This window comes from Solea senegalensis, linkage group LG21 (genome assembly GCF_019176455.1).
Source record: "Solea senegalensis isolate Sse05_10M linkage group LG21, IFAPA_SoseM_1, whole genome shotgun sequence".
Taxonomy (NCBI): Eukaryota; Metazoa; Chordata; class Actinopteri; order Pleuronectiformes; family Soleidae; genus Solea; species Solea senegalensis.
The window spans coordinates 7,771,327-7,782,070 of record NC_058040.1 but is presented as its reverse complement, the minus strand read 5'-3'; the positions used below and the strand labels follow the sequence as shown (position 1 = coordinate 7,782,070).

At 38.2% G+C, this 10,744-nt stretch overlaps 1 protein-coding gene across 1 annotated transcript; it reads left to right on the top strand.

Annotated features, from left to right (window-relative positions):
- The first annotated feature begins 4,125 nt into the window (after positions 1 to 4,125).
- Positions 4,126 to 6,458, top strand: gsdf (gonadal somatic cell derived factor). Its single transcript, XM_044012718.1, has 5 exons — positions 4,126 to 4,238; positions 4,437 to 4,594; positions 4,683 to 4,763; positions 4,855 to 4,985; positions 5,270 to 6,458. Exons 1-5 carry the CDS (start codon positions 4,126 to 4,128, stop codon positions 5,411 to 5,413), a joined length of 627 nt encoding a protein of 208 aa, XP_043868653.1. The 3' UTR covers positions 5,414 to 6,458.
- The last annotated feature ends 4,286 nt before the right edge of the window (positions 6,459 to 10,744 follow it).

Genomic DNA, 10,744 nt, shown 5'->3' with positions numbered 1-10,744 from the left:
AAGATGCATGTGGATTAGGATTACACGTTACTACGGCTGGCATCTACGCTGAATAAACGGATGAGCGCTCTGACAAAGGGCAGCAGCTGTTTTGAAAGCTGGCTACGTTGGCCTGTGTAATCAATGTGAGCAGTACGTCGGCTGTATGCTCTCAGCATGACCACCACTGGTCCATAAATGCAGAAAATATTGTCATAATATGTGTAATTTGACTCTATTATAAACACAGCAGTGGCTCAAATAACATTTATGAAAACAGAACTCAAACATGGTCTGCACAACAGAAACAGACGGCAGTGTAAACAAACACTGCAATCTTTTTTGTTTTTATTTATTTTACCATTATTTTACCAGGATAATCCCACTGAGATTGCAAATCTCTTTCCCAAGGGCGTCCTGGCCAAGAGGCTGCAGCAAGAAACACACACACATCGGCAAAGACAACTCATCCAAAATTACAATAAGACAACAACAGACATTAGAGAGCCTAGCGACGGACCAATGATTTAGATTCTAAACCCTTCAGAATTAATTTGAAACGATCCAGAGAACACAGATTTTTCAGTTTGAGGGTGTTCTGTAGATTGTCTGAATACAAGCACAATATTGGAATGCCTTTTTTCCACATTCTGTTCGTACACTGGGGACGGAGAATGTGTGAAAATCATTGCAATCTTCATCTTGAACGTTTCAAAAAAAAAAAACTCTTTGCAAAGGTTCGTTCTTCTTTCCATGACTATTTAATCACATAGTGTAACATTGTATATATACTGGGTTTGTTGTCCACCAGCACTAATTAAATTCATGTCACATTCATCAGACATTAATTTTGAAAAGTATCTTTCCAGCCTTGCTTCCCACAGGTGTGTTTCATTAGATTAAACATGGATGGAAAAGTAGCCATCTTTTTTTTTTCTCCCCTTGTGTTGTTGAAATAGATTTCAAGAATGGCATCTCTGTTGTCTGGTCGGCACAACACTTCTGCATCGTGCATCGTCCACAATCCCTCATCCTGCCCCGGAGCAGCTGCCAGTGGTGTGACTCCCAGAGTCGTTACAACAAGGAAGTCGTGGGAGAGGTCTGCTACTCAAGGACTGATTATTCATGTTTGGCAACATGAGGTCGAAGGCGCTTTGTGTCCTTCCGTAACCTCGGGATGAAGGTGTGTTAATAAATTCAATTAAATAAGAACATGCATGAGGTGGAAAGAGTACTAAAATATTCTACTCAAGTTAAAGTACCACTAGTAGTAGCTTGTATAAATATGTATACATAAGGACAGTTGTCACATTTCTTAATAGTAATTTCTTAGTAATGTTTGTCTTATATAATCCTGAATTGTTTATCAGATGAAACATCTTTGTACGTGCACTTAGTGATGTTGCATCTGCTGAGACAGTTTGTTGTTGATGGAAACATTCCAGTCCCGAAAAGTTGAGGCCTGACAAAGATGAGGTGAGCTACACGTAGTTTGTTGAGACCTGTCAAACAACTGAGGCAAGATCTGGTTGTGTTTTTTAGGTATGATATACTGTTGAGGACACCAAGTGCTTAGAAAAGTCATTATCATATCACATTTAAAGAACTCTTTTATAATTTAAAGGAGCTTTATGTGAGATGTTTACCATGAAACACCATCGGGGATCAAGGAAGGCAGGTCATTCACAGACAGAGTTGAGATGGAAAAATCTACAATAAACGTGGTAGACTCAGTCTGGCCGTGCATTGCCATTTTAAAATAATCGAAATTGAGCTATTTAGTTATTGGTATGCGTATTGTTCGTATAGAGTTATGCTTTTGATCATCTGTTTATTCAAATTCGACATTTACTTTATTTATTTAAATAAATAAGTGCATGGCAAATCTAATTTTCACACCTAATAGTCCACTAGACACGATTGGGGGTCAAATGGGGATTGCAACATTGAGCCGGTCTGAGATTGCATTCACGCTGCACTGTAGTGAAACCTACCGAGCCTTTCGAATAACATATTCCCCTTCCCCGCCTATAAGACCTTTGTTTTTAGGCGGACCAGAGTTCGCTTTCTTTGGTGCGCATCAGATTTTGGTTGCGTGTTCACACCTCCCCAAACGAACCGGACTTTCCGGGCAAACGATCTAGGGTTCAATTAAGAAAGGCTGGTGTAAAGTTTTGCAGCATTCATTGGTGAAGTTGCAGCTGATCATCACTCACCTCATCCTTCCCTTTCCAGTGTTTTGAAGACCTCATGTAGCCTTTGGTGAGCATCAAAACTCAAAATATGTTAAGTTTGTCCATTGTGGGCTACTGTAAGCCTCTGTAGAGCTGATGTGGCTCCTGATATGAACATAAAAGGAAAGGAAGGAAAAACAAGGAAAAGGACAATTCATACAATCAGGTGATTGTAAACTTCTAAATAAAAAAGTTCTATTCAACTGAAAATCACATCATCTAAATTTAACATACTGGACCTTTAAGTTAAAACAAGTTTCTGCATAATGTGTTATTCATGAAACTGTTATATTTATCAGAAACATTGGTATCGACCATATAAAAACATATTGGTTGACCTCTAATTAATTTAGCACTCTGATTTTACTGATTTATTTATACATCAATCTGTAAAGCACTGACAGATTAATGTAGCTTTAAGATGCCGTAATGAGCAGTCTGAGTGTTACATTAGGTGACATTATTTTCATTTGGGAGAAATTGAAAATGAAGTAGTTACCTGATTGTTTTTCATTATCGCAGATGATCCTTTTATATTTATATCAGGAGCTGGATCAGCTCTACGAAGGCCATCATTTTGGACCACCATGTTTGTACAACAGCCCACGATGGACAAACTTAATATCTTTTTGAGTTTTGGTGCTAACTGAGGCTACTTAGTTTTTGTTTTAACACACTAACATCTTCACCAATACATTTGACACACTGTACCTTTAAGTGAAAACATGCATAGTTGTAAGTGTCCTGATAAGAAATCCACTTGTATCAGCTTGTGTCAAGTGTTGCTGCAGCACTGTTGATGAATTATCATTTAATATATCACTGCAGTAATAAACTGCATATTATGGGCTGCATGGAAACCTTTTGTTCTCACTGATGTCGGGCTTCACTGAGCAAAAGGAGGGAGCATCTCAGGACATGAAGTTATCATTCCTTGTGTGTCTTTTAGATATGAGTATCACCTGCAGAGCAGGAATAACCTTGTAATGTTTGTCAGGGGAGAGTTCTGCCTTTGATGTCACGTCAAGAAAAGGGATTTTTATTAGAAACTGATGAGTACCCGTATGTAGTAAATGGACAGCTTGTGTGGTATAGTTTTTCAGTCTATATTTGAAAACATAGAGATAATTGATGAATTACTTATCAGCAAGCAGGTGGCAAAAAATTTTAATTAGATGAACACACATTCTAACATTAAAGGACCTGTGTGGAACATTTATGTGGGTTTATTGGCAGAAATTGAATGTGCTACCTGTAAGAGTGTTTGTATAAATGTATAATCCGTTTACAATAACTTCTGTAGCCATAGAATAAGCCTTTTATGTGTTTTTTAAACAAAGGTCTTACTTCATGGAGCCGCCATCTTGCCCTGCTATATTTTTATAGTAGTCTCATGATTAGATGTCACTTATTCTTACACACTGGACGTTTACATTTCTGTACATATAAAGGCATCAGATTGAAGACTATATTATGGTGAATTCAGTAAAACATGTCGTAGCAGAGAACACATTTAATGGAAGCACTTATTTTATCGCTTTTCCAGTTTTCCACTGGTGTTTTGATTGATCTCTCATAGAAAATAAAGAAAGGCAAAAAAAAAAAGGTATGTACCTCCTTCTCATCTCTCATTGGCTTGAGTCCACTGGCCTCTGTTGGTTCATCCCTCTCTCACTCTTTCACACAGATCAGGGGACAAGAAGACAACAATGTTAAGTATCTCAAGGCCAATCGAGAGTACTAGAAGATAAAAACCCCAGGTTCCCAGGCACCGTCTATCAATACCTCATACAGCATCCTCGCCTCTTCACTCCCATCTCCAACCACCCGCCAGACGCAATACAACCAACTGCAGCGTTCAGTCCGATTCAGAGGCATTGCATCTGGTAAATATCCATCCAGCTCATCCATCATGTCCTTCGTAGTCACTATCGTGGTTACGCTCCTGGGCTCTTCGGTTGCAGTTGCATATGTCCTGCAGCCGTCCAACGAAGAGCCTGCAACATCTGCTCTGACTTATCCCAGGTCAGTATCAAATGCATTCACACACAAGGCTGGTGACACCTTTTGTGCTTATCTTTTGTTTAGTTTTTTTCTTTTTCTTTATAAGCAGAGACAACTACATTCTGTGTGATTCAAGTCTCCTTGTACCATGTCCACAACTTCTCATAGTTCCACGTGTTTCTTAAATCATATTTGCATCTTTCAACGTGTGATGTTCAGGTGCCAAGGTGAGTCACTGGAGTCCATCAGGAAGAGTCTCCTCAAAGCACTCAACCTGCAGACTGAGCCCCGTCTTCCTGCTGGCGGCCTGGATGCCATCAGAGAGCAATGGCAGAGAACTTTTGCCACCATGTCTCAAAGAGCTGAGCACAATTCAGGTATGTGGAATCCAAAGTTCATAAAAGATTTTTTGAGAGCCTTACACTTTTCCCACCTGAACCTAATCCCATGTGCATCTTTTTCAAGCTCCTCCAGTTGCAGCACCTACTGGTGCAAATGGTGCTGGCCTGTCGTGCTGCTCCGTGACCTCTGAGATCTTCATGAAAGGTACACATGCTGCATCTATACTGACCAGCACATATATATGAAACACTGTAATCCTTGTTAAAATCTTCCTTTTTGTTTGTTTGATTGCTAGATCTGGGCTGGGACAACTGGGTGATCCATCCATCCAGCCTCACCATGGTTCAGTGTGCACCCTGCAACCCAGAAACAATGACTCTGCAATGCCCATCATCCTTCACCAACACCCATGATGCCGCCTCACAGGTCTAATTCTCTTAAGATATTTAAATATCTGAACATTTTTAGTAGAATGGATTTTTAGAGCTGGATGAAATGGAAACATAATCCTGTAGCTGTTTCCTCCATTTAGTTGAAGGGGGAGAGAAATAAAGAGTTTTATGATTAAAACCCTCAATATACCATGCAACAAATGTCTGTTACTTCATCAGTTAACCTTTACACAGATTTGACTTCACTTAACTGAACTTTACACTCCTAATCTGAAATTCATACTGTGTCACTGACCCGCCCTCTCTGTTGTTCTGCAGGTGCCATGTTGTGGGCCCAGCTCCCAGGAAATGGTGCCTGTCGTCTACATGGATGAATACAGCACGGTCGTCATTTCCTCCGTGCAGCTCACCCGCAGCTGTGGCTATGGACCTGGAAACATCCAGCAGCCCAGTAAACAGTAAAGTTGCTTTTATTGGTATCTGACAAATGAGAGCCACCTGGCACATGAACAAAAACAACACATGTCAGAAAGAGTAGATAACACCTCCCAAATCCAACAAACTCTTTTGTTACATTTGAAAGTTAAGTGTGGGAAACTAAGTTTTGCATCCCCGTTTCTCCTGTTGTAACTGGGGAGAATGATACAGGGGCAGTATATGCACTATATTTGCGGAATAAGTCAGATTTGTTTATTGAACTAAATCTTAAATCCCACTCCAGCAAGTGTTAGCAAAAGTATTGTTGAAAATGCTGGTAGTTTATTGCTAAATAGAGGTCATGAGTTTGGAGCACTATTTATAGTTGCTAACTGTTACGGAGTGTTCCCTCCAGAAATTTGAGACTGCCCGGAGCCAAATCCTCTCACATGCCAGTCTCTCATCTGAGCCGTGAAACAACTCTTTCCCACCATGGAAAAAGTTTGAATTCAATATTGCATAAGAGTATATACATTTTTTTTTTTTTGTAATGAAACAACTAATTAAACTAAATACAGTTTTTAAACTTCTCTTGAGTAAATGAAAATCTGTGCTGTACATCTCCACAAACATCCATTGGTCACACTCCAGCAGAAAATATAAACAGGATGATGTTACCCCACAATCCCCCCAAAAAACTTATTTTGAATGATATTTTAACAGTTTAGGGGTGTCAATTCTGTTTGTCAGTCATGTGTTGATCCACAATATTTTGTTTGATTCTGTAATGCATGCTTTTATATTCATTTTAAACAGTGTTTGTTTTCTTTTAATATGCATATCTGATGTCTCTCATGACCTTTTTGAACACACATTTTGTCTGTTGTTCGATTATTTGCTCTCACTCACTTCACCACGTTACCTCACAACTCACCTCTGCAAGTCGGCTATTATTTATGAGTGAAGTGCTACTACACCGCCACACTTTTATCCATACACTGTATTCAAATACAAAAATGCTTTATTGTGCTTTTGATGCTTTATTTACATCCTAAACATCTGTACAATGTAAATGATTTGATTTCCTTCAATAAAGATGATTGAAATCAACTTTTCCTTTGCTGTTTTTCATGCGCAGTTTAATTTCTTTTAATAGAAGTTAGTATAATTCTTAAAGAGTTTGTTGTTAAAGCTATTTCCACTGCACCAGACAGCTACATGACAAGTCCAGAGGGAGGGAAATGGCAGAGGAGCAAATGTTGTCTAGAGGGAGGGCAAAGTAGAGAAAGCAACGTTGGCACTGTTCTCCAGAAAATCAGGCGTTGGTCAGGGGAAGAGAAACGTGCTGCGCACTTCTGAAGCGTTCAATTTTTTCAGTTGCTTAGTGTGCATTTCCACTGTGGGCTTTTAAAAAATCTTTTCCTGTGTGCAGTGGAGCCCTAACAATTGTGCAAGATCGTACGCCACAGTAAAACCACGACTCTGCAAGAGGACAGCAAGATTGGGAGCAGTTTAATGTTTTATTGATATTGATCAGCATGTCAAAATATCTCTCTGTGTGGATGTCCTTTGGTGTACTGGCCACACTCGTGCTGGCTGCAGAGGCAGTCGAGTGTTCGGAGGAGGAAACAACACTGCTGAAACCAAAGCTGACAACCACATTGGTGACACAAATGACAGACTGTTTAATGGAGTGCACTGGGATGACGTACATCAGAAAACTGCAACTTCAGGATAATCGCAACATACGGCTTATTGACTCCACGGAAGGTAAGGAGCCACAGAGTGTGACACGTTCAACTCAAAAAGGGTTTGCTCCAAAAGAAATCTGTCAAGCTGTGCTTGAACTAAAACTGACATCATTAGGGGTGAAAGTGCTCAAATGTTTAATGCCAATTCACCATTGATTGCAAATTATAATAATAAAATTACACTTTAGTTATATAGCGCCTTTTAAAACACACTTAAAAGTGTTTTACAGGACCCAAAACATCAATAATAAATCAATAATGAAATCATTTATAATATCATAGGTCTAATTCTCTTAAGATATTTAAGTATATTCAGTAGAAGCATACAGCTGGATAATATATAAACACATCCTGTAGCTGTTTTCTCCATTTGGTTGAAGGGAGAGAAATAAAGAGTTGTATTTTCTTTTTATGATTAAAACCCTCATGCAACAAATGTCACTGAAAATGTCTGTTACTTCATCAGTTCATCTGTACACATAATATATCATGATCTGCTGTACACAGACACATTTTTAGAAAACTAGTCTCTCTTCCCAGGAGACCTTGGGGAATACTGTTGGTCCACAGAGCTCAAGTGCAACACTGGGGAGAGCTTCCAGCATGCCTATGTGGTGATACCTGTGGACACATCTGCAGTTGGACACAAGCAGCTGGAAGTCAAATCCACTGTCCCCACTGTGACCAGACTGCAGGAGCACGTCAGCCCGACAACAGTCGCAGAGAAGTGCGGCTTCCGTTACGACGCGACAGGGCCCATCAGCACAAGGAACTCTGGGACATTGTTCTGTGTCCAGGTTCTCACGCAGGAAGATGTCCTGGACGACACATTTCTTAAATGTCCTCCCTTTATGGTCACTTTCTGGCAGAGAAGTCTGAGTCAGTCCAACTAACGAGGGGGTGGATAAAATATCTGTTTTTACTTGAGAAAAAACGCCCCACAACAACCAGTTTATTGAGATGCTACTAAATTATAAAAGCACAAGATAATCAGAAACATGTACTAGTATTAAGTACTGTGTCATTATGTGCTTATCTATTTTAATTACTTCAAATACTTTATGAATGTATGTTGATTTATTGTTAAAAATCCAGTCATTTTTTTATATTTTAATTTTTTATTGGAAAATGACATTTATAAAAGTGTGTTGGTAATTGATTGTATGTAAAGCAACTATATGTATATATACATATATTCATATATATGTATATATACATTTTGCTAATTAGGTTTGAAGAGTGACAATATTATGCTAATACAATCTTGTTTCTGTGTTAATCACAAAGTAGTAGCTTGAAGAAAAAAAAACATGTGTGGTACATAAGGGAGGATGGATGTCAGCTTTATAAAATGGTAATTTATTTCAATTTTTCACAACTTGAATTTTCATTGAAATAAGATGTTTTACCCCCAATACACAATTATAACCGTAATATTACTATGTTGTTCACAAAGTGACGCCAGTATTTGTATTGTAAACCTATAATTCAAGAAGAATCAAGTCACTAAAGCTGTGAAACAAATGTTTAGGGATAAAAGTATAGACTATTTTAACATGCAGTACTTAATTATAAGTAATCTTGAGTACAGCACCTAAGCAAACTACTTCATTACATTCCATTAATCTGTCAGTCAAATGTTTAAGTTCTGCTTAGAGTGTTTTGCCAATCCGTGAATATGTTTAGATATTGGTTTAGATGTGACTGAGTCATTTAACAACATTTAAATAATAGAAAGGGCCTTCATTCAACTGTTTCTTACGTGAGCAGATGTACTTGTATGGTTTCTATAAAAGGAAGTAAAAAAAAACAAAAAACAACAACTTTTCTTTGAAGTGTGTTTATATATATACTGTATACGAAAATCCTTGGTAAACCACCTTCAATATTTTTATTTTGCATACATCACTTTTGGTTTGCTTTATGTGACTTTAAACCCTTTGCTCTGTAGTGAAAGTATTTGGTGGCATTTTCCTACAGAAACACTCTTTTCTTTTTTGACTTTGTCGAAGCTCCAAGACTAAATATATCACTGTGACAACAAGGGTGAGGACATGAGTATACATGAATACATCTTTGAGATATACAGTAATGTTATATGTGAAATACTACCACTATATACTTTCTGTATTACAAGAGTACATCATGTATGTTTTTGTCATATTACTTTGCACATGTACTGCAGCCCTATGTCAGGGTGTATTCATTTGGTTTTACTAAACTATGACGTGTTGATGTGTGTTCTATTCTGTTTCTACAAGGGGAAGGATATAGTGCCATCTAATGGAGAGATACAGTAATAATGTGCCACTGTCTCATCGATGCCAATCTTTAGGTTATGTGTTGTGCATTTACTCTTACATATATAGTTATTTTTTGAATGGATAAAATGAGGACTTATTCAGGTTTTGAGAAACTTTGGTTTGCTAACTGCAGTGCCGATAGAAACCTGGATCTTACAGCATGTAGACATCTTATCCAGCTCTCTGGACATTCTTTGTTGTTCAAGAATATAACTGATGATGAGTCCACAGACAGTTGGATTCTACACTGAGATATAAATAACCGTGTTTCTCATGTTCTATGTAAACAGCTAAATCAGAATATGCACAAAGTCAAGATTGTTGTCAAAAAGAATATGCATGAAATACTTTTACATGTATTTGGTTTTGAATAGTCATGCTTTACATACTGTGCAGGGGTTAATTTGTTTCATGGCGTATTACCATTTTAATTAGGCCCCCAAATTGTACATTGGCATTTATGTTTGGGATAATATTACAGTGTCATGTTCCTTTGAGCTGTCATAGGTCTTTTCGGTCTCTACTCAGGTCTAAATGAAGAAAGATGTTGTTGGTGTGGCTAACGCTTGGTTCTAGTGTAACGACCAGCCAGGGTGAGTGTCCAGTGACAGACCCTTCTCGACAGCATGTGCTCTAAGAACAGCAGCACACAGACACGTAGGCTACTTAAGTTTTAAACCCAGACAAAACTATTTTCTGATGTTTTTCCCAATGTTTCAATATCTCCATTGTGGGAATAATAAAGCATTATCTTTTCAGTTGTCTGCTGCAGGCAAAACTCAGAATTGCTGCTGTTTTGTCACCATACTCAGTCACCTAAACTGTGACTGCTCCATTATTACTGGGAAGGAGAACAAATCCCTGCCAGCTCCATCACATCTGTTGTGAATCAGTGAGATGCTGCACAACCAATACAAATATTGTAATAGATGTCAGTTTTAAATTAAAATGTGGATAATTGCTCCTCTCTCTCTGGTGAGTTTTCAACATTAAAGTCTGCTTTGCCACATGGCAGCCAATGAAGTGATGCATTTGATTTGGACTGTTTATTTGGATGCCAAGATACAATTATTAAATATTTGTGATTACTTATTTATGAGTGTTTTGGGTTTGGATCAGTCTGATATATCACACACTTTATATGCTCCATGGGCCCAAATCGTCATGTGGTGAGAACATGAGCGGATGCATGTCTGCTACCCTCCAGTGGCCATGTCAGCTATGAGGACCCACTTTAAGTTAAAAGAGAAAAGTGTAATTTTGTTGGTGAAAATCAATAACAATAACAAAAGTGTTTTTTTAAATGAAATGGTTCTTCACAT

Bases quoted from the DNA above. Each gene is read 5' to 3' on its own strand.
- gsdf (XM_044012718.1), top strand. From the start codon at position 4,126: ATGTCCTTCGTAGTCACTATCGTGGTTACGCTCCTGGGCTCTTCGGTT. The intron at 4,764-4,854 runs GTACACATGCTG...TTTGATTGCTAG, and splicing joins CTCTGAGATCTTCATGAAAG to ATCTGGGCTGGGACAACTGG. The intron at 4,986-5,269 runs GTCTAATTCTCT...GTTGTTCTGCAG, and splicing joins CCCATGATGCCGCCTCACAG to GTGCCATGTTGTGGGCCCAG.